Source organism: Tribolium madens, unplaced genomic scaffold, assembly GCF_015345945.1.
Source record: "Tribolium madens isolate multiple individuals breed KSU strain unplaced genomic scaffold, Tmad_KSU_1.1 Scaffold_7;HRSCAF=85;Tcas5.2_LG10, whole genome shotgun sequence".
Classification (NCBI taxonomy): Eukaryota; Metazoa; Arthropoda; class Insecta; order Coleoptera; family Tenebrionidae; genus Tribolium; species Tribolium madens.
In genome coordinates this window covers 7106457-7130066 of record NW_025401050.1, presented here as the reverse complement: position 1 = coordinate 7130066, position 23610 = coordinate 7106457, and the positions used below count along the sequence as shown (strand labels likewise).

At 31.1% G+C, this 23610-nt stretch overlaps 3 protein-coding genes across 3 annotated transcripts; 1 reads left to right on the top strand and 2 right to left on the bottom strand.

The window, feature by feature from the left end:
* Positions 1-11: 11 nt before the first annotated feature.
* Positions 12-6387, bottom strand: LOC123009490 (double-stranded RNA-specific editase Adar). Its single transcript, XM_044405852.1, has 5 exons — positions 6166-6387; positions 5331-5828; positions 5151-5286; positions 283-1291; positions 12-234 (listed from the first exon to the last, which is right to left on the bottom strand). The coding sequence occupies exons 1-5, from the start codon at positions 6227-6229 to the stop codon at positions 127-129; spliced, it is 1815 nt and encodes a 604-aa protein (XP_044261787.1). The 5' UTR covers positions 6230-6387; the 3' UTR covers positions 12-126.
* Positions 6388-6476: 89 nt separating this feature from the next.
* On the bottom strand, positions 6477-7492 carry LOC123009493 (transmembrane emp24 domain-containing protein 3). The gene is made up of 3 exons (XM_044405860.1): positions 7217-7492; positions 6925-7170; positions 6477-6877 (listed from the first exon to the last, which is right to left on the bottom strand). Exons 1-3 carry the CDS (start codon positions 7361-7363, stop codon positions 6650-6652), a joined length of 621 nt encoding a protein of 206 aa, XP_044261795.1. The 5' UTR covers positions 7364-7492; the 3' UTR covers positions 6477-6649.
* Positions 7493-8545: 1053 nt separating this feature from the next.
* On the top strand, positions 8546-22964 carry LOC123009797. Its single transcript, XM_044406316.1, has 5 exons — positions 8546-8694; positions 13679-13995; positions 14043-14205; positions 14251-14570; positions 22015-22964. Exons 2-5 carry the CDS (start codon positions 13725-13727, stop codon positions 22098-22100), a joined length of 840 nt encoding a protein of 279 aa, XP_044262251.1. The 5' UTR covers positions 8546-8694; positions 13679-13724; the 3' UTR covers positions 22101-22964.
* The last annotated feature ends 646 nt before the right edge of the window (positions 22965-23610 follow it).

Here is a 23610-nt window from a genome sequence, read left to right as displayed (position 1 = left end):
GATAATGATTCGAGAAAGTTAATTTAATTGTTAAAATAGAATGTATAAGACTTATAAAGTCACAAAACCTAATTTTTTCTGTAACTTAACAGAGATTCGTAAAAAGTAAAATAAAATCAGTTATTATTACTCGTTTTCTTTACTTAATTCAAACATATCCTGTTCCATAGGTTTGGAAATCCAATTTCCCAACCCCGCCTTAATGAACGCTTCGTACAAGTTCGTTTTTGCGGCCTGAAAAATACCCGTGAAACATACTCGATTTTGTCTCCTCTTTCCTACCTTATACGAAGTAACAGCGTCTTTAACGTCACAATATAGACTCGGCAAATTTTTCTCAATCTCTGTCACACTCGAAATTTTCCCAACTAATCTGCTAAATCTTTTCATCAACTCAACTTTGCATAATTTCGAAAACCCATTTTCCGGTTTACCAAGAGTCGTACTAACAATTTCTGGTTTTGCGTCACCTTGTGACCAAATCGTTGCAAAATTCGGCGCTTTTTTCGGCTGTCGCGTCTCACTTGACGTCAGTAGAAACATCGAGGGGCGGTTTAGGCGAAATGGGGGTGGTAGGCCTTGAATCGTGTTCTCAATTCTACCACAGAGGGCTCTATACAAATGCGGTTCTCGCATCAAACTACCTAAGACAATCGATTTCAGGTAAATCGGTTCGATGAAATGAGACAAAAGCGCCCCCTGCACCCCCACAACATTCCACCGGCAAATCTTATCCGAACACGACATAGTTAGCAACCTCTCCCCTTGCAAAATCCCATCCCAAGTCTGTATCAAACTTCCACTGGCTTTCACCGGAATTGTCCCTTCGCCCGACTCGATTTTAGTCCGGAGTTGCCCCCGAGAGGACCTATTCGGATGTTTGTCAACCTCTTCGCTCTCCTCATGGGGACTGAAAATGCGCGCGTCCCCACAAGGAGCGGTGTTAATGTACAAGTGGAACTCAATGCCGTCTTTGAGTTTGTAGCCTTTGCCGTCTTCCCGTTGGACGAAAATCGATTTTTCCGGTTGGGAGTTTGCGATGAGATCGAGTTGGTCGTAGAAGTAGGTAATGAGACAACGGCGCGAGAGGATTTCCGCATGCATGTCATTAAGGGAACATCCGTTCATGCTGATGTGCTCGCCGGAAACGCATTTCGTGCCGGTGGTCACTGAAATTATTTCGGATCTTCGGAGAGATGTGGAACAGGTCATTACTATGCCCGAGAGAACTTTGCGTTTGATGTGTACGGGGTCGTTGTGCATGAGGGATGCGAATTTCTCTTGAATTAATCTGTTAACATTAATAGAAATTACAAAGAAATATATTTCGATATTTTTTTTAATTTCTATTTTGGTTGTATGTATAATATTAACTTAAGAGAACAACAAAGTAAGAAAAAAAAAGAGAATTTGTAAAAATGAAAATAACCGTTTAGAACAAATAAGTATTAATCACATTCTCAAAAACTAATAAAATAAAACATATATTTTAATTAAAACTACTATAATTTTCGTTGAGTTAATTAAACTCGTATTTTTTTTGTTTTTGTTTTTTTGGACCCAAAAAAAGTAGTACGGCGGAGTAAAAATGAGGGAGCTTAGAGCGTTTAATTACCGTCTCAGTTTGAAATCGTTTTAAATTAATTTAAATTCAACCTGTTTACTAATTGCTTGAAAAAAAAATGCAAAAATGTTGAGCTTTACATTCTTAATAAACCGTGAAAAACGAACGACTAAATTTCTCACGAGATATATGAGAAAAAAAATTTTAAAATTCAAAATCTGTGCTCCGTTTCATGATTTCAAAATGCTGCGAATACGGTTAAAGATACAAGAAAAATGTAAGAAAAAAAGTTGTAGAGAATAAAATTTCCTAATAAAAAGTCCATACCTGTATCTTTAATGGTTTAGGCCTCAAAGACGTTCAAACTGCTCAAGCGACAGATTCGTTTCATTTTTACTGGTGATTGACTGCCGGAAGGACACTTTAAAGCAATTTAAACCTAAACCGTTGAAGATAGAAATATGGTGTCGCGGACTTTTTTGTAGCAAATTTTATTCTCTACAATTTTGTTTCTTACACTTTTTTGTATCTTTAACCGTATTCGCAGCGTTCTCAAAAATATTGGGCGAAACGCAAATTGATGATTGTTTATAATTAATTTTTTTCTATATTTTCGATATTTTTGAGAACGCTGCGAATACGGTTAAAGATACAAAAAAGTGTAAGAAACATACAGGGTGCCCATTTTATCTGTTCCCTCCTTAAATTTCATAAACAGGCAACCAATAATACAATAATTTGTTAATTTATTGCTGTTGTTCCCATTATTATACATTTGAGTTTTGAATTTAATTTTTTTCAAGTTTTCGATAATCAAGCACCGACTGATTTTTCAATTTAGAATAGTTAATACTTTACACGAAATAATTTATGAAAATGTATAATATGTTGCCTATTTTTACTCCTTCAGGCGGGAACAGATAAAATGGGCACCCTGTATACAGATACAAGATCAGTATAATTAAATAGATATAAAAAATATCAAATGTCAAAATTTTTTGACAGGTAGAATTTCCTTATCTTACGCGTGTTCTGACACATCCAGTACTTATGTAACATTACAATATAATTGTATGGAAAATCCATTTCAATTGTCTAAAATTAATCTACATGTACCAAAAGTTAATACTAGAAATTATGTAATGTTTTACTGTAACAAAGCTAAAACAAATATTATTTCCAAAAGTCCAGTAAACATTTTGTGCCAACACTTCTTGTAAAAATTTAGATGCTTTTTGATAATCTTATTCTGTAATATTTAGAATTTTATTGGAGACAGTTGGGGATAAAAACTAATTTTTTTTTCGCGTTAAAATTACTCCTTTCCTAATCATTTTTTTATGTATTTGTATTTTGTAACTTTGTTTTTTATTTTTTCCTGTAATTGGGTGTCTACCCGTTGGAAATAAAATTATTACTGACCCGCCAAAAGAAGAAGAAACTATTTGGCAGCCAATTATTCAAGACATAATTTTCTGACAAATATTTTCTACATCTTGGCGGTTTAGACCTGCAGTCAGGCAAGATTCACCATAAGTAAATTCTTTTAAATGAGAATAATATTAGAAAAACCCCCTAAATAATCCAGCGTTACTACATATCTTATTATTGTTTTTATTAAAATGAATTTCGTTAATATTGAGACATTTTATAACAATATTACAAGTTATTAAAAAAACTGCTTTTAAATTTCAATAACTAAATTTAATTTTAAAAGTTCAATTGCGGAAATGATTACACATGTTTACAATTTCACTGGCAAGAATGTTTTTTTTTAGAAATTTTCGTTTGATGCGTCCTCTGGATGTTGGAACTGCCATGTCAATTTTTTAATTGTTTTTTTTTTGTTTTTCAATTTTAGAAACAAGAATAATGGCCTATTAGCAGTTATATTCAAACTAGTTAAAACTGTTCTACACCAAAAGAGTTTGTTATTGTCACTTATAATAATATTTATATTATTAATTTTTGTTTTCTAATAGTCAAGAAATTTTATTTTATTGAAAATATAGAATTAATAAATAAAACAGACATGTATAAAATTTATTATTAAATTAATTAATTATTAAAATTAATATTATTATCATTAAAAGAAGTCATTTTAATAATTCAACTATACAGGTGCGCCAGAACTCGCGCCCCAGATTAAAATTTTGAGTAAGGTGAGATACCAGGAACATGGAAAAAATGTTTAAAAAATTCTATCTGTCAAAAAATTTTGACATTTATTTTTTGGCATTTGACATTTTTTTTATGTCTATTTAATGATACTGATGATCTTGTATATGTTTTTTTTACAATTACTTAGTAAAGGTACAAAAAATTTGCCAATAGAAGACACAAATAACATTGAACAGAGTTACAATTTAGGATATAGCTTCCTTGTTTCCTCTTTTAATAGCCTATAACAAAAAAACTTGAAAATTATTTTTCCAACAGAAATAAATAGAGTGCAAGTGCAAAATTCAAACCCTCATAACTTCGAAATTTTTATAGATAATTTTTTTTTAACATTTTTCCATGTTCCTGGTATCTCACCTTATATGGCATTTTTCTCTGGGGCGCGAGTTCTGGCGCACCCTGTATAGTCATAGTCATTATAATTAATATTAATTAGTATCAATAGTCAATGATACTTATTCTGACCATTTAATAACAAAAAGAAGAATTAGAAATAAAGAAACTTATTAAACAACCAAAAAAAAATTAAAATAGAAGGATATAATCGTAAGGTAACTAGAAAAATTTCTAAAAAAAAATAACTAAGTAAAGTGTTGTATAACAACAAAAAATTATTCAATACTGTCCGAAAAACTATTAAATAATATTGGCATATACAGAGATCCTTTTTTCAAACATTTAAATTCTAAATTCGTTATATTCCTTTGATTAATTTAAACGATTTTATTCAAGCTTAACTTTTAGTTTTTAGAAAAAAATAATAAACGTTTATAATTTCCCGCCAACAACTGTATCGATAAAAATGTTAACGATTATGTGTACAATTGAACAGCGCTATCTCCTAAATAAGGCTTTATCTTTTCAGTCAAAAATACTATCGGCTCATTCTGTTTTATTCGTGTCAATGTTTTTCTTACATAATTGATCATTGCTCAGTATCATGTTTTATCACTAAAGTACAGTATTATACATCAAAAAAGTTCTGTTATAAGGGAAATAAGGAATAAAACTCTTACCAAAAAAGCAGCTCACCTTGGTCCCAGAGCACCAGTTTGGTACATTTCTGAGCACACTTACAGCCGATACTAACAGAAATATCGGCACCCTTGAGTGAGGCATCGCAAGAGGATACAACAATTTATATCAAAAATGATAATAAAAAAGAAACAAAGGAACAATGTCTATAATTGTGGTACCCTATCTTGCGGAAAAACTATAAACTACATTACGTCTCAAACTAAGGGGGCTCTAAGAAATATACTGAAGCTGGAAAATAAAGTTTCTCATTATTTTTTTTTGAAAAACTTATCCAAACAAATACAAGTAGTATTACAAACCCCCACTGTTAGTTTAATCAGTTCTACTGTTCAGGTTAGTATTAAATGAAAAATTAAATAAAAATTACCTTCCAATATAATCGGCCTTTTCCTGTTCTTCAACAAGCACGCTCGATTTTTTATTCCCATTTAAACTTGTGTTTAAATTAAGTTTCGCTAAAGCAGCTGTAGCAGCTGCATTTTTCGCTTGTTTTTTACTCGAACCTACAACCTCATTAACACAAAACCACATTTCTCAATTTTATTACCAGTCCCAATAAATTTTTCTTCTCCAATAGTCGCTGTAATCTTAAACCTGGCATAAGCACACCCATCATTCTCCACACAAGTATAAATCACATTAGAATAAAGTTCATTCAACAGCATAACCGGCCCTTTAGCAACTTTTTTCGCTGGGACTTCTTTTTCTTCAGCTTCGAAAGCATCACTCGTAAAGTCGACATTAATGCCGTTTCCACCAGAAGCATAAGCCATATTCGTGTTATTAGGAAACTGGATGAATGATTTTAGAGCCTCTTCGGCCGCTTTACATTTGGCGAGTTTTTTCGAACCCCCAACTCCGTGGTAGGTCTGACCGTCAACTTCAACAGCGACTTTAAACGAGGGGGCGTGCATAGGACCCCACTGTTCGATAAAATTATACTTCAAACCCATTCTTAACTGGTTTAAGATATAAACCGGGTTTTGGTCCTTCATTGACGAAAGGTCCAATTTAACTCTTTTAGGCTCGGGGGAGGCCATCTCGCCTAAAAATATAAAGACCAGTGTCATTCGCGCCATTTTTTGAAAAGCGAGTTACCGACCGAGTCGCGGTATTTATCCTAGCCCATTAGGCCAACAAATTTTCCCACCGATTTCAATTCAATCCGAAACAATGAAAAAAAACGCTTTTTACTACTTCCTGAATTATTTAAATTTACATTTTTATTGTTAATCAATTATGTCGCAAGACCTTGAAAATATTTAACAAATACTGATCGGTGATTGATCAATGTTCACCCACATTTTTTTTCTATTTTTGCACCAAAAATTAAGTTATCAGTCGATTTACGCCAAGAAACTGACTTTTTGCAAGTTTTTTACCTGTTTCAGGCTTCGAAGCACTCCTCTTAACTGGGCCCCCAGGTTTTTCATGATCGTTGGCCATGGTCACAAAATATTAAAATTCGATTTTAACGTAAAATAACAACGTTGGGTGTTATTTAACACATTGTTTTGTTGAATAACAACAAATAATTTAGATAATAGATAACCTCAAAGTGTAACAGCGCCACCTATGTGATTGCAGAATTGAAATCAATACAAGGAACAAGGCGACTGTGGGTGCACAGAAGCGAAAAATACAGTTGCCCAAATATTTTTTGATTTATTTTTGAAACAACAAAACCGTTGAATATCAAATACGGCTTAATTTATTGGATTTGCTTTTACAACTGATAACAAACTTTGAACACAATGTAAAAATATTTCATCAAAAATTAAAATAAAACGAGAACTAACCCCTGACTTTATTTTTTATATACATAACTGACTCACAACACACTCAAACTGATTTAGAAATAAAGATTCACTTAATATTGAAGGGCTTTCTCTCGGTGAAAAAGTTTTTCAAAACGAAAACTTGCCCCACTGCTATAGTAATAACAGCAACAGTTTCCATAATCGACCACCACAGGACTCTCTCGTTCAGATCCTCGGCCCTTTTCCTGCCTTGGGCCTCCCTCAATCTGTGGTGAGTCTGAAAATCTAGAATCGTGGTTAAAGCCTTGTGGATATCCTGGGCTGAGGACTCCATCTAGAGACACAAATTAGTCACAAACTCCGCAATTTTGCAATTTTCACCTGAGTCATGACAGTGACGTGCTCGCCAAGCCCGGGCAGGGGCTTCTCTTCCCCCACTTGGAAGTCCATGTAGACCAACTTATGGGAAAACGTTGAAAACTCATTACTGAAGCAAACGACGTATATGCCGGTATGCTCGGCCGTGAATGTGTGTGAATCAAACTGCATTTTGATCTGCTTGTAGATGACTTGCCCCCGAGGGTCTTGCAAACTGACATCGACGTCATACTGGCCCCCTGTCACAACCTGAAAGATTATTACAATTTGTGTGGTTTAAATTACGTGAAATTACCTGAAATTCAAGAGTGACAGACGTGTTCTTATGGATTTCTTGGTGAAAACACTCTTTGGCACTGTCGGGCAATTCGAACGTTAATTCGGTTGCATAACTGGTGTATGATAATAACACTAAAATAAATAAATAATTGTAACTATTCATTATTTTGCCGGTAATTCAAGCACCACACACGTCACTTTTTTATCAAATGTTTGGTTTAATTGCACTAAACATATCAAGAGCTGACATAACCTAACGTGGCAAAAAAAAATTTTTGACAGGTACTAGTACGACCTATGGCTACCAGAGGAGCTACTGTGGACTTAAAATTTTTAATAACTTTTGTTTGAAATTATTAAGAAAATTACAAATTTATTAATTGTATCGTAAATTAGTTCTAATTAAGATTGACAAATGCTAAAATAACCAGTGGTCACCTATAAACCAAATTCAAATGTATTATTGGTTGCCTAGCTTACAATTCTGATTCCAAAAAATTCTGAATACAAAAATGTTATAACACAAATAATAATTTTATTAGAAAAACTCTCGTAAGTTACAACTGTTTTTAGATTGCAATATTAACACAGGGAATTCACCAAGCTCCAAAAAATAATAAAATTTACACAATTACGTGATACTATGAAAAAGAAGAGAGCAGAGACGTTAAATAAAAACTTGCAAGTTTATGTTGTGAAAAATTTTTGCACAAATTATGTTATAAGAAAGCAATGAATAATTATTAATAATTTTAATAAAATATCAGTTTTATTCATTAATTTATGAAAATGCTAATGGTATTTTTACTCCTATTGTCAAACATTGGTCAAACAGAAAAACAAACATTTCATTAGAAAAATCTGCAATTGACTGACTGTTATTTTAGACTGAATAAAAGTCATTAATGACTTCGAAGAACAGAAATAACTGCGTAAACAATCCCAAAATAGCCATTCTTTATTTCTTGGCAGATCAATTTCTCATCGATCGACGCAAATTTCCTCAACTTTTGTTGAAAACAGTCAACACAATACCTAAAACGTGGCGTGATAAAGCAAATTTCATTCATAACTCACTTTCAAAGTTAGATAAAACGTGATTTAGGGCACTTATTGTTAAATTTTAACATGTTTCAAAAGCTACCACAGTAAACAATCTGTCAAACAAAATTTTTTTGAATGCTTAAAAAATGCAATTTTGCTTTATTTGGATTAGAAATCGTGTGAAATTAATTTGTCGGTGCAAGACTCCGGGTTTGAGTGAATTTAGCGCCACCCCGGATCGAAACGGCAGCTCTCCAAACTAGCGCAGCATCCCAGTTCCAAATTCATTTCACACCTACCACCACTAAAACAGTGTTTACCTCCGTACTAGAAAATTACTGCACGATTTTTACAAACAAATCTGGTAAAACAAGCAAATCATTTTTCGCATAATGCGGTCGTTAACATGGTGCTGCTAGAAACAGTGATAAAGGCAGTTTTGCAAATTATGTAAGTTTAGAAACTAGATTTTTACCGGATTTTGGTTTGGTCATGTTTATTAATTGTTATTTTTGGTTTGTTGTCTCAACTAAAAATACAGAAATTTAATTTTTTGATTTATTCTTTTATAGACAAGACATAAAATTATTTTATAACGGATGCAAATCGGGATAAATATTTATTTGAGGAAGTTTAGTCGTAAAAGGTTCAATAAATGTGTCATTCTAATTTATTGCCACAAGGTGGGAGATTAATTTTAAAAATTTACGATGGCTTATTTTTAGAACAAGAAATAAATATGTAGTTTCGAATTATATGCATAATTAAAAAAATTTATTTTTGTATTTTTGTGTTATTGTCGAATTTATTTGGAAAAAAATTAAACATAATAAGTACCTAATCAAGGCACATTTAATATACAGTATGTCCCTTGTTTGAGTTTACAACAGAAAAAAAAATTGTATATTTGATTTTACGCCAACACTGCAAAAGAAAAACATTTTTTGCTTCATCTAAAACGAACAAATCTGTACTTACAACTTCATTATTCTGATTTAGTAAAAAGAAAAGTTAATTTTTCTCTTGATTTTCGACTTAGAATAATTTTTCTCTGCTTTTTAAGTCCTATCACATTGGCGGTTTTATTTATTTGCCAACTATATGTCACTTTGACAATTAATTTATTAATTAAATAATTATATTTCTTGTTAAAAATTACTTTGGTTTTTAACTTAAAGCTGTTTCTTTGAGTTGCTATTTATAAAATTAGGTTTTTCACAAACATTTTTGTTATTTAGCAAAAAAAATGTTTTTCCTTTGCAGTTTTGGCGTAAAATCAAAGATAATATTCTATCTATAAAAATTTCAAAGTTATGACAGTTTAAATTTTGCCCTTTGACATTAGTTATTTCTGTTGGAAAAATAATTTTCCAAGTTTTTTTGCTACAGCCTATTAGAAATAAGTAAGCTGTAGCAACTATGTTTAACGTTATTTGTGGCTTTTATTAACAAAAAATGTGTACCTTTACTAAAAAATTATGAAAAAACATATACAAGATCATCAACAACAATAAATAGACATAAAAAATGTCAAATGTCAAAAAATAAGTGTCAAAATTTTTTGACAAATAAAATTTTTTTAATATTTTTTCCATGTTCCTATAGTGTCTTATCTTACTTGGAATTTTTCTCTGGTACGCGAGTTCTGATACACCCTGTATATTATCTAAAAATGCCAATTTTATATTTATAGGCCACCTTGATAAAAAGTTTATTAAAGCTTCGGTAATAAAGATACAAAATGTTATATGATCAGTATGAGAAAAAATTATTACCACTCTAGAGCCATGCCTGTGAGATAGTGGTAGGCTTTATAGTTCGAAACACATTTTCAGTAAAGCGTTTATCGATTTTTTTTCTTTTTTACGTTTTAGTTTTTTTATTTTATATCTATTCTTTAGAACTAATTAGTAATTAATCAACTGAAGTATAATATTTTCGTACCACAACCATTTGTAGTAATTGTCATTATAATGTTAAATAAAATATTTAGGTACTGATGAAGAGAATGATATGAAATATACATATTAATTAGGAGCGTTCATCAGAAAATACCTCATTTCTTCGATTCTTAGACTTTTTCAAATAAACTTCAGTCGTTCAAGAAACTTCAAACGTTCAAGAATCCGAATTTTTTCACTAAAAATGCAATTTAATTGGACAATTCGCAAAAACAAACTCAAACCATCTTTGCAAAGTACAGAAATTTCCTAAAATAATTATTTACTAACCAAATATTTTAGACGATGTTTTGTTTAATTTGATGCTAGTTCCAAACACAATCATCAGCAACAAGTTCTTGGTTGTTATAAATTATTTTTTCTTGGGTTTCGTCTTGTTACAACCTGTTTTTGTGTTTTCTCTAGTAATTGCAAAAAAAGAATGGAAATTGTTACACGGCCAATATGCGGCTTATACATGCAATTGTGCGATTGTGATTAAATAATAAGTTGAATTTTAAGTAATTTTACTAATCAAATAATTACAGGTGTGGACTAGCTATTTCACAATGTACATAAATGTAGACAAATATGTAAATTTGTATAGAGACATTTTTCCTCATTTATGGCCTTTGGACATTGTGGGACATAATCATTTCACCAAGTTCCAAAAAGTTGCAAATGTTTTAAAATGGGGGAAAAATATTTTAATGGTTGTAAGCTTTCTTACCGCAACAGTGGGTTTACCCTGGTTTATAAATCAATACGAATATATTATTACGATAAGAGTTTACAAAGATTATGTCGATAAGTGGATGGCTTTGTTTTCATTTATTTTATCTTTGTCACATTATCACATCGCTTTAACTCTAATTGCTTGTGTTTTGGGTTTTGTTTATATGGTTGTACATTTGTATAACCAGTGTCTCATGTTAAATAAGCGGTTGCAAGCTTTGGATGATGAACAGTTATTTCAGAACATGGGTAATAAAAATTATCAAGTTTTTATAAACAAAGAGATGAAGCTTTGCATACAGCAACACCAAGTTTTGATCAAGTATACAACTTTTCATCAAAAAAAAAACTTAAAATCAATCGTAGGTATGCTCAACGCCTTAATGACGTCATGTACTACCCCATATTTTTCTTCACTCTCAGTGGAATAGTTTCCGGAGTTACTATACTTCTATTTCCGGTTTGTTTGAATCTAGTCAAATCACAAATTTCTATATTCTTTTTTTCAGAAAAATAACTTGAAAAATATGTTAATAATTGCTTTTGTTATTCTTTTAGCAGGAGTTTTTACAATTTCGTTTTGTTACTTTGGACAAATGTTAGAAAATGCGGTAAATGGAAAAAAAGATATATACGTAATAATTAATTTTTTCGTTCTAGTCTGAAAAATTTTTCTTTTCGGCTTATTGTGTCACATGGTATTTATGGAGTACAAAAAATCGCAAACTCTTAAACGTGTTTCTACTCAAGACACAGGAAAATCTTACCTTGTCTAGTTCTGGTATCGTAAATGTAAATTTTCGCCTCCTAATTTCGGTAAATTGAGAAACAAATAAAGTAAATTTGTCTGATTAATTGTTTCAGCTTTATCAAAGTATTTCTTCGTGTTTAGCATTTTTATTAAATGTGAAGTAGAAATGACGTCTTTTGACATTAATTAGAGGTAATTTAGACACAAGATGTTAAATCAATAAATATATAGATAGAAATTATGTCCATCTTTTATTTATTAAACAAAAATCAACAATTCTCATTAACATGGTTCTCAAAACTATCAATTTTTTTGGCAAATAAATTTATAGATGTGCAATGGCTATAAAAATGCTATTCAAAAAAAAATCTTTTTGTTAAAAAATGTTGACTTACAAAAATAAAATAAAAATTTTTGAGTAAACTACCAGTTTTTTAATAAATGTTTAAAGGTTTTATATAGGAGCGATGCCAAAATATTTTTTTATTTTAATTAATTGTTTAACCTTTTGAGATTACTATACTATTGTCGTATCAACAAGAAATTACTGCCTAGGATTTAGGGATATTTGTGAAAAGGTTGCCATAAATTTGGTCAGGTTGTTTTTTGGTGACAAGCAAAAGATATTGTAACCTGTGTCAAAATTTAGGTTCCTGTCAGCTTGTATAAATAACTCAATTGATAGTTGACAGCAGGTTGACAGAAAATGTTAACCGTCAACAACAAGGGGTAACCAACCTTAGCATTCAAAATTCAAAGCATTCAAAATTACTTCTGAAAATTCTAGTTACAAACAACATAAAAATCGTAATTTTCCTAAAAGTTTAAATCCTAGGTGGTAATTTCTTGTTGACAAATCTGTAAAACTTTTTTTGTTAAATAATACTGATGATCTTGTATATGAGCTTGTTTCCTCTTCCAATAGCCTGTAGCAAAAAAACTTGAAAAATTATTTTTCCAACAGAAATAAAGAGAATCAAAGGGCAAAACTGAAACTCTCATAACTTCGAAATTTTTATAATTAATTAAATAGAATTTTTTTAACATTTTTTCCATGTTTCTAGTATCGTACCTTACATGACATTTTTCTCTGGGGTGCGAGTTCAAGCGCACCCTGTATAAATATAAATGTGTTTTTTATAATAAACTTTTTCTATTTTGCTTTTCGAATAAGTCTATTCCAGCACCCAAATGACGTCATTTGAGTGCTTTAATAAGTCGGTGGCGTTAATTTAATTTTAGTGACGGACTTTCTTCACTATTCATTTTCAAATGTGAAAATAAAAATTATTTTTATTTTTCACAGCCTCCTAAAATTATTCCACACATAAATGTCGCCAACCGTCGCAAAATTCTCTAGAATTTTTTTTTTAATTTTCGTCTATTAATTTATAAATTTTATAGTCATTAAGTCATTCTTGATTTCATAATTATTGCATTTATTTTTGAAATCCAAACTTTTAAATAAAAATCAATTTACATAAAAAACAAATTAAAAGTCACTAACTACTTTTTCTTGTTAAATTTCTTATTAAAATAAGTGAGTCTCTAGTTCAAAAATGAGCAAAATCGCTCAAAATTGACTAAAGAGAAATAATTCACATCTGAACTACAATTTTCTCATGACTTGTTTCGATAAAATTTCTTAAATTAAACGAGTTTTTGGCTCAAGAACAAGGTAAATTTTTCGGATTTGTCTGAAAAATCTCTTCAGTTTAGATAAGATAAATGAGTTCCTGGCTCAAAAAAGCTAAATTGCTTGGAATTAGCTGAATTATCGTTATTAAAACTTAAAACAACAATTTTCTGACATGAAATACCCTTTAAGAACAACCTACCTCGAAATTGACTAAAATACATAACCATTTTTGAAAAGAATGCGAATTTTGTTTAACAATTTTTGTCTCAGTATCTTTAAAATGCTTCCTCATTGTTGAGAATTTTAAAATTGGGTGAGATTTATTTGCAAATTAGGTGTCCTCAAGCAATTTCATCTCTCTATTTCCAGCCTATAATAATATCGAGCGAAAATGTCCTCATCGTGACAGACTACAATGACGGATAAGGCCGTATCCACCGAAGACTTGTGCGTCGATCCTCCCCGAAACGCCAGTTTGGAGGCGGCGAGACTCGAAGCCGTCATCAAAACTTTGATCGAGAACAAAGTCGAGACACTGAAAAACGCCAAACGCAAATCCTCAAGCATCACTTCCAGTCCGAAGAGTCTCTTCAACAAACTGCGAGGCAACTCAACCTCGACAGTGTCTTCCAAAGACAAAGACGACATCACATCGATTCATTCGCAAAAACGCCACAAAAAATCAGGTAAACCCATCAGATGTAAAGTAACACAGACGACTGTGTAACTTTAGGGCACCGGAAAAGCTCCCCTAGCTCGCCGCGCCCCAGACCGGGGCGCTCCCACGAGAGAACTCTCCAATTCAGCGATGAGGACGGCAGCGAAAACTTCGGATTTTTGCACCGGGATCAGCCTCCAGGAGCGCGTTGTTACTGCCGTAACAATCCGAATGAAATGTAACCACAGATGCAAATTTTTGTTTTGTTACTACTCATGAGTAGTTGTAGCCAGATTCATGTCGATGATGATTTTATTTCGCTCAATATTGACGATTACGAGAATTTGGATCCTGAAGAATTGGCGGCGATAAGAACGGTGAAGAGAGCGCAGAGGAAGAAACGAAGACGAAGAAAACACCATCGCAAGCAGATGAAGATGACGGCAGTGGCGGTGCAAGTGAATGATTTTAAGGATTTGGATGATGATGAGTTGTCTCAAAGGGCGAGGATGACGATTGTGTTAACTGCCTTTTTGTTGCTGTTTATGTGCCTGCTACTGGTGGGGATCACGCTCAGGATGGCGCCGCTTATAGACGATATGGGTAAACATTTAGATTTTAGATTGCACGATAAAAAGTTTCTTAAAAATATGTACCTATGTAAAAAAAATGATTATAACTCACTTTAGTCTTCTCGAGAAATTAAAATAAATTTTTAAAATATCACTTTGAACAATTGTTGCAAAAAAGGTATTTAGAATTTTAGGAAAGCACCTTCGAACTAAAACATTCAACTCTTGATAAAGCTTTGGTGCTCTTATCTTTTATATTTATTTGAATTATTAGTAGGTAATAATAATTAATAAAAAAAATGTTTCTTTATTTGTATTGCAAAACTTACCTTTTTTTTATATTTCTTTTTACTTACCTTTTGTTTACTTATTCATTATCATGTTTTAAAGTTGACGCTCTTTACTGTCCGCCATCTTTTTGTACTAATTTGAGTTAATGTTGCGCTTTCCCTTCCTTACTTATGCTTTGTTCTCTTATTTGTACTTATGCTCTTTCTCTTTCTTATTATGTTTTGCGTTCTTATTTGCTCTTATTATACTTATTAGAACATGTACACATGTTTTAAAGTTTGCGCTCTTATGAGCCCATTATTTTTTATTGCTAATTTGAATTACTTATTTGAATTTGGATTAGTGAAAGTGAGACTTTATGCCGCTACACCACCGCCGACTGTGTCTATGTTTTAACTCAATATAAAGGGTGTTTCGTTTTTATTGTTACAAATTTAAACAGAAGAACATGTATCGACAAATGCTACGCGTACTTTTTTTTTAAACCCACCCAGTTTAGGAAGCCCCTGATTAAAAATTTCGACATTTCAACATGGAATTCGTTTAGGTGTATAAACGTTATCAGCTGTACCAAATTTTGTAATTTTATCTATTCTAAACTACTTGGAAAAACCTTCTAAAAAATGCATCCTTTTTAGGTGGTGTAGCTCCCTTTCGAAACATGTTTATAGGAAATTTTTGTTTTAAAATTGAATATTCTATCATTTCTTTAAATTTGTAAGAATAAACGGAACACTGTATTCATACAGACATACAGAAAAATTTCAAAAATTTATTTTTTGCATTTTTTATATTTTTCTAAGTCTCTTATACTCCTAAGAGTGCAAATGGTTCAATTTTGAAGTTTTTAATTTTTCCGATTTTTGTCAATATGTTGGGTGATTTTCGTACCCGGAGGGGTTTATTGCTAATAACTTTGGAATTATTGACGCTAGTCTTTTTTGTTTGGCACCGTTGGAAAGCAAATTTCATTTTTTATCATATACAAAAAAGATAATTGTTCTATGTTAAATAATTATTGAGAAAATTTCTGATAAATTCAAAAATATTCAAAATCTTAATTCAACCATAACGGTTTTCTCGACGCTAATCGATTTTTCGGAACATTTTACATGCTGGGTGATCCAGAGGGGCTATTTCAACCAAATGAAATTGTACTAGAAACAGGAGTAAATTAAAGGAAACAATTTTAGTAATGTTTACAAGAACAGGAAAGGATGATTGACAGGAAACAATGTAAAAATTTTGAGCAAAATCTACTTAAAGAAAATTCTCAAATAAGTCACCATCATCTTCTACACAAGCTGCTAGTCTTCTAAACGACAGCGGTCTACTAGATTCTTTTTTTTTTTGTTTTGCAAAAATCTCAAAAAAATCTAATAATAAAAAACGCTACCCAACGATGCAATGAGATATAAGGTGTTGTATTTGAAAAAGTTGAGTTATTGTCATTTGTAATTTGTCATTTTCAAAAAATCATAGTAGGTGATGGAACATTAACCCTAAATTTGCCTTTATCTCAGAGTATGCGCTAAAGCTTAGGGAATCGACTGGAAAAAAGTTGGTTACGTTTTCTTTAATGGTTCTTAAGTTATAAATTTTTCTGTGGGTCTACGCACGACACTATTTTGACACATAAGTTGACAGAAGTCAAAAACTATTGCAGATAATTTTAAGAAACTAAGTGCGTTATAATAATATTGACAATTTAGTGGCGAATTTAAAAATGTAACAAAAATTGGCAAGTAAAATAACAGAACTTAGTTGTTCATCTTATTTTGGGACATCCTGTATTGAATAAAAAAAATTGAAATCTGCTTTATTATCGGACCTACCATTTAAAAAGACAACAAGTTGATAGCTTGGATAGAAAAAAAAGTTATAGAGCTTGCACGCACCCCTGGGTATGTATGTAGAAAAACATTATAACGTTTGAGGTACAGTTTTGCGGCTATTTACAAAATAAAAAAAGTTAAAATTTGTGAATCTTCTGAAGTTATACGACAACATCAAAACTAATTGTATACAAAATTCGAATGTTTAATTTGGGTATTTCTAAAATATTATTTTAGTTTTATTATCACTACAAAATAATTTTGCCTAATTTTGTTCTGTTCCTCACTGAGAGAAACCAATTTTCTATTCAAAACATTGTGTAATGTAATATAATTCATTAGACTGGTGTATTTTGCGTAGCCAACAAACCAAACTGCAACAAACACAAACCCACAGCGTAATGGTTGTATTTGTTCTTTGGTTCTAGCCCAACCGCATCTAAATCCTATTAAAATGCTAAATCTGTTTTGTTTGAATTTTTTTTGCAAAACACAACAGATTTTACCATCACCCAAACAGAGCAAATTTTAGTTTACTACTATTCAAAAAAATCAAAGTTGACACACTCTGTGTACACCACAAATCAGTGGCGGCTCGTGTCCTAGTTGCAAAAGAAGCATGAAAAATAATGGGAACTAATTAAATGCCCAGTATATTATTTAAACGACAAGTATTTTTGATCAGTAAAAACAATAAATGCTCAGTAAAATAATAAATGCCCAGTAAAGACAACAAATGAATGAATGTCTAGCAAAACTAATTAACTTAATATTCACACATTTACAAACAAAATGTTTCCGAGCAAAATCGGAATATCGAAAAGCGTTTAAAGACAAAATTGTGGTATCAGAAGCACAGCAGTGCGCTAATTAGACTGATTACCATTTGTGCACAGTTTCCAGCCCTTGCTAAAATCATTCTTGCTCAGGGGTCCTTGCTAATACATATACCACCCTCCAATAATAATAAGTATTCAGTAATATAAAAATATTTAAAGACGAATTCACACAAAAAGTGTCATTAATGTCAGTCAGAACAAATTTAATCACATCAAAAATGACAAAAATTGTTGTTTCCTACCCCATGAATTACCTTGTCAATTTTAATTATTTTTTGCTACCTGCGGTACACATTTATTTGAAAAAAATACTTTTAGGGAAGACTGACGTTATAGGAATGTTTGAATTTTTGCATGTGCCACCTTAAAATGATCAATGCACATTAATATGAAATCGAGTATACCAATAACACAAGGCGACAAAAAAAGTCATGTCATGACAACTTGACAAATTTTATATCATGTCTTAGTGAGACAAATCAAATGCACTAATTTTTTTTTTAAAAAGTCCACACACTTTAAACAAAATAATTTTTTTCTAATTTAAATGAATTTAAAATACTTTAACTTTAAAAAATTATTACTCAATAACTATTAGGCCGATTTCCTTTAAATAAAGACCATTCTAAAGGGATAGACTTGCCGTTTAGAATGATATGTACTTTGAAATTGAATATTGGCAAACTTCTTGCTCAATGATCAGTGATCATTTTTAGAACAAAAAAACTCTTTACTTGCTTTAATTAGTACGCAGATACTCTTTGTTTGTTTTAAACAGTTTTTGTTTATTCTAATTAGGACAAAGAAGGTGCAATTGACCATTTTTAAGCAAAAGAAGCGCCTTAAAACAAATACTTTTATAAAAATGCAATTTTAAATAAGATTAACATGCATTTCTCCTATATGGCGCAATACCTGAATAGCAAACCTTAACTTCAAAAAATCATATCTTGAAAACTACTAGATATATTATTTTAAAAATTTGGATTCTCACTAATAAAAAGATGCTCTACACAATGGTGACGAAGAAAAAAAAATACTCGTAGGGTTTTTCTTAGATTACTTCGATTTACTTCGAACTTCTTCGAACACTGTTCGAAGAAAAGTTTGCCAATATGCAATTTTAAATTGCATATCATTCTAAAGGACAATTCCATCCCTTTAGTCTTTATTTAAAGGAAATCGGCCTAATAGTTATTGAGTAATGATTTTTTAAAGTTAAAATATTTTAAATTCATTTAAATTAGACAAAAATTATTTTGTTCAAAGTGTGGACTTTTTGAATTTTTTTTTAGTGCATTTGATTTGTCTTACTAAGACGAACAACATGATATAAAATTTGTCAAGTTGTAACTTTTTTTGTCGCCTTCTGTAATAAATAAAATTCTTTAAATTTTATGTTGTTTAACTAATTTTGATTAAAGTTATTGAGCGTTTATTATTTTTCTTGTGCAAATTGGATTTTTTTACTGAACAAATTACAATAAAATACTGTGCGTGCTTTACTAAGCATTTATTATTTTTAAAATGTGCAAAAATTAATTAATTTTATACTGATCAAAATTGAATTATTTATTGATCGCTGTATTACTCCCAAAAAAATAATTAACAAAATTTAAGACTGCGCACATTTTCTTTATTAATTTTTCACCAAATCCCTCCCAACCTGACCCCATCTAAAAATAGTCGTCATTTCCCAACTTCAACTTCCAGTCGCTCCCGCCATGTCGACCCACCACGTCCCATCTCTCGACTTCCCCGAGATCAACCTCCTCATCGACGGGCCTAAACCCTTTCGCTCGCACTCCCTCGACACCCTCCAGCAAAACATTCTTCCCCGCCCTCACCGTAACAGCTGCCAAATCACCGGTTATGAGCACTCTCGCCGCAAGAGCAGTCGCCGGAGCAGTGCCGCCTCCAGTCGGCGGCGGCGTACCTTCCGCTCGCAAAAGTGGATGACTCCCGAACAAAAAGCTCGTGAACGGAAACGGAAGTTGACGGTTTACGTCGTGGTGGGGACGTTTCTTTTTATCCTGTTTTCGTGCGTGTTGGTGGTGATTGTGACGTTGACACACAAGCCGGAGACGGGCAAGAATTGTATGTATTTTGGGGGGTTTGGGGGAGGCATCTGGAGTAGATCGGGTTTGTTTGAATTTGCGAACTAAATTTGGACGGTGGCGGAGATTTATACATAAACAGAATTAGCGGCGAAACGGTTTGAAAGGAATGTTTATGAGAGGTTTCAATAATATTTTTTAGTTTAGGAGGTTTATAAAGAGTGTTTTGTTTAAAATCTCTAAAATTATTTGGGCATTTAAAAAATAAATGCAATATTGGTTTAAAAAAATGTTTTCCACTATCCGTAACAAAGTTGCAGAGCTTTTTTGCTGTAGTAGGTACCACAGCAATAAATAATATTAAAACTCTTCAGTTCACTTTAGTGTGAATAATAAATATCTCTTCAAAATCGATAATAAAATTTTAAATTAAATTTTGTGTCTTATTAATAGCGATAATATTTTATGTAACAATTGTTTTGTTTTTGTGTATAAATAATATTTTTTGTAAAATCCTCTACGTTAAAACTGAATTTTATCTACTCATGTTCTTCATGTTAAAATGAAATTTTTTCGTCTAGGTGAAATTAAAAAAATAGGTACATATTCGTATCAACCTATTTGCCGTAAAGGTCAATTACTTACAATAAGTAGATTGACTGTTGGTACAGTTGGAGACAAAATACTTTGGTCGTCAATGTCACTTGAGTGACATTAAATTGTAAAGCAGGCTTTAGGACTGTTAACCTTATTTTTAGCTACTGTCAATCATAGTTGACAAGTTGTAGGTATGTAAAGTCTGTTTTTTTTTAATGGAAATGCCAAACAGTCTTAACGTTAGCATCACTAATAAATTCATTCATGGTAATTTTAATAAAGAAAGTTGGCAGTTCCGGTTTTTTGAATTAATTTGAAAACAATGTCATTAAACGTCAACACAAAAAATCGTCTAAGAAAATTTAGAGATGAAACACCAAAAAAGGAACAAATTCGGTACACTAACAGTTTTTCGAAATTTGGAAACGAATAGTTCGCAAGCAGGAAGTTAGAAAAAGGGCCCGTTAAAATGTAGACGAAATTTGTAATGCAGGTTTGCTAAACATTCTTAATTTTTATCAAAAAATTGACAAGAATACAAAATTAACATGAATGAGAAAGAACCTCGGAAAGAACGCAATTAACTTAGTGTCTTGTGCATCGTTTTTGAGGAACGAGTTGAAAAAGTAACAATCTTGAAACTAAAGCTGAAGAAGTATTTAGAAAATGCATCAACTGTGAGCTCATTTCAATAAATTACTCAAAATTTATTGCCAATCATCATAATACCCACTTGTATCTTTTGCTACACAACTTTTTTCTGTATTTACATCCTTTTTCTTCAAAGTTTTTGAAGCAAGAATTTCATTTTTGTCCACAATATTGTACTTACTTGCGGTGTGTTTCTGTCAAAATTATTAGCACTGAATTCTGTCTTTAGACCTTAGGTAATGATGTCTGTCCTTAGGTATTCAATTATAGCGCTTTCAAAGAGCAAACAGGCACACAAGATTTATAAAAGTCAAAATTTTGACAACATCTCAATTTGAACACATAACCATAATTTTTTAACAAAATTTCTAGGGACAAAAACAAAGACCAAACAAAATTTGTCGCTATGGAGACAAGCTGCTACCATTTTTTTCACCAAAATTTTGACTTGGTAATTTCCATTTAAAGAAAAAACAGACTTTAGTAATTTTTATTTTCAATAATGTAATTTAAAAATCTATTTTTTAGCAATGTTTTCATGCTCTTGAAAGTAACTTATCCTTGATAAAATAAATTTTTATTTTTAACTCTAAAAAAACACAGTCGTCGTAAAAGTAAAACAAATAAATTATTTAGAATTCACTTAAACAGCAATTTAACTCAAGTATTTATTTTCACAACTTATGTATGTTTCAAATTGCTGTGAAAGTGCATTTAAAAAAATTCTAAATGTTGGGCCACTAAAAATGTTTTTTTTAAAATTCTCAAAAAATTAAAAAATAAAATGTACCTATTCAAATGCATTTCTAACATAATTATATTATTCACTTTTATATGTATTGTAAGTAATTAAATTAAAAAAAATATATTGAACTAAAAAACAGTGTAAAAATATAAAAGAGTCTTGTTTCTAGTCAAATAAAAATTTAATAAATATAACAAATTAGCCTTAGTAACACAAAAAAGTATGCCGAGTTTGTTTGGGCACAAATACATAATTCGCGATTTTTATATTTTATCTGAACCGAAATAGTACCTTGTTTATAAAACATTCTTGCTTATACAATATTTTATTATTTATTGGTCGTTTGTTACGTTATGTATCCATAACACAAAGCGAATTTAATAACATGTTGACAATGCTTTTTATTACTGGGTCAGTATTACCCGAAATTTACGGCTATATTTTAAAATGTTTGTTTCAGTTCGCAAGGAAAATGAAGAACTAATGAATTCCTTCGACGACCCAAACCAACTTCAAAACTTAACCGTCCCTGTCGCTCTGAAATAAGAAACTTTCTGCCGACCCCGCCCTTCGACTTTTCGACCCAATGCCAACCGAAATATCAAAAAACAAAGACTGAACTATCGCAACACACCCGTCAAAAGCCTAAGTCCTCTTTCGCTCTTTGTCAGTTTGTTTAGAAATTGTGTTAAATGAATATCAGCTCAATGGTTATAAGAAGTCGGGCAGTTCATCGCCGATTTGGATGCTCAGTCTTGTCAATTAGATCACTTTTAGTTGCATCGACGGTGAAAAATCGGATTTCTTAAGTGTATATTTAGTGTTAGGTAGATGAAAAAATAAACATTTTTATATAAAGTGCGAAGTGAAAATAGTCGTTTGATGAATGTTAGGTTTATTTAGTAAGTCATGGCAGGGTATATTCGAAGACTAACTGTTTGAAGTAATCAATTAGACAAAAATAGATCACTCTCGAGGAATACCTATATCATTAATTTTGTTCTACCCTATAACTAAAACAATTAAGACAATCAAACTAAATCAAACGATTTGAAATTTGCGCTGTGTGACGTCACACACATCCTAACCAATGACGTACTAAAAACATTACCTAAAAAAAACTTAATATTATATTTAGATTCATGAATGTGATACCTAAACCCTCCATATCGCACAATGTCACATATTTATGGGTCTAGTGAGTTGTTGACGTAATAATAATAAAATTATCAACGTTGTTTGTAAGTAGACAATCAAAACTTAAGGTTCAGATATATTTGTATGTTGTTTGAGCAATGTTGTATCAATAAGTAATAATAACACGAGGACTATGTTTAATAATTATTTACAATAGGATTTGTTAACATTTTTAATGTAAATTCAGTGTAAAGTTTATTAAATAAAGATTTATCAAAACGTGCCAATTTTATTACTCCCCTAAAAAAACATAAAGGACGCCTAAGTACAATTATAGTTTTCTAAAATAAGGCCACAAATTGCACTAAACATTGAGTTAAAGATTTATCATTTCAATCCCATATTTTAGACTGTTTTTAATGATTTCAGGTTACATCGGGGATGATACTCGTAATAAGAAACAGTATTTATACATGTATAAAAAATATTTGTTTTTATATAGTACCTTTTTTTGCACATTAAAGTACTCGTAGTAGCAGTTTTTTCGTGTTACGTATTTAGATTTAGATTTTATACCCAGTTGTACTAATTCAATTAATAGTATTATTATGTTATTAAGAGTAAAAATGATAGTTTATGTGGTGAAGGTAATAATTAAATTGATGAATGAGAAAGCACTTAAAAAATGTGATGTTTGATTAAGAACAAAATTTTTCGAAATTTTCTTTTGTTTTTGAGTTCTACAAAAAATATTTTTTTAATGGAAACCGTCTATGAAATTCTGCTCATAAGGTTATAATGTAAGGATTACAAGTATCTATTTTATATTTCTTTTTTTTTATTTTATTTCAAAAATTGCAATTTTGATAAATAAGTTAGCATAACTCAAAAACAAAACAAAATTTCGTTCTAAAATACG

Coding starts and splice junctions, on each gene's coding strand:
- LOC123009490 (XM_044405852.1), bottom strand. CDS start 6,229: ATGGCCAACGATCATGAAAAACCTGGGGGCCCAGTTAAGAGGAGTGCT. Junction 1,292..5,150: donor AAGGCCGATTATATTGGAAG/GTAATTTTTATT, acceptor TAATGTTAACAG/ATTAATTCAAGAGAAATTCG. Junction 235..282: donor ACGCTGTTACTTCGTATAAG/GTAGGAAAGAGG, acceptor GGTATTTTTCAG/GCCGCAAAAACGAACTTGTA.
- LOC123009493 (XM_044405860.1), bottom strand. CDS start 7,363: ATGAATAGTTACAATTATTTATTTATTTTAGTGTTATTATCATACACC. Junction 7,171..7,216: donor CTGTCACTCTTGAATTTCAG/GTAATTTCACGT, acceptor ATAATCTTTCAG/GTTGTGACAGGGGGCCAGTA. Junction 6,878..6,924: donor ACGTCACTGTCATGACTCAG/GTGAAAATTGCA, acceptor TTGTGTCTCTAG/ATGGAGTCCTCAGCCCAGGA.
- LOC123009797 (XM_044406316.1), top strand. CDS start 13,725: ATGACGGATAAGGCCGTATCCACCGAAGACTTGTGCGTCGATCCTCCC. Junction 14,206..14,250: donor CGTAACAATCCGAATGAAAT/GTAACCACAGAT, acceptor ACTCATGAGTAG/TTGTAGCCAGATTCATGTCG. Junction 14,571..22,014: donor GCCGCTTATAGACGATATGG/GTAAACATTTAG, acceptor TGTTTGTTTCAG/TTCGCAAGGAAAATGAAGAA.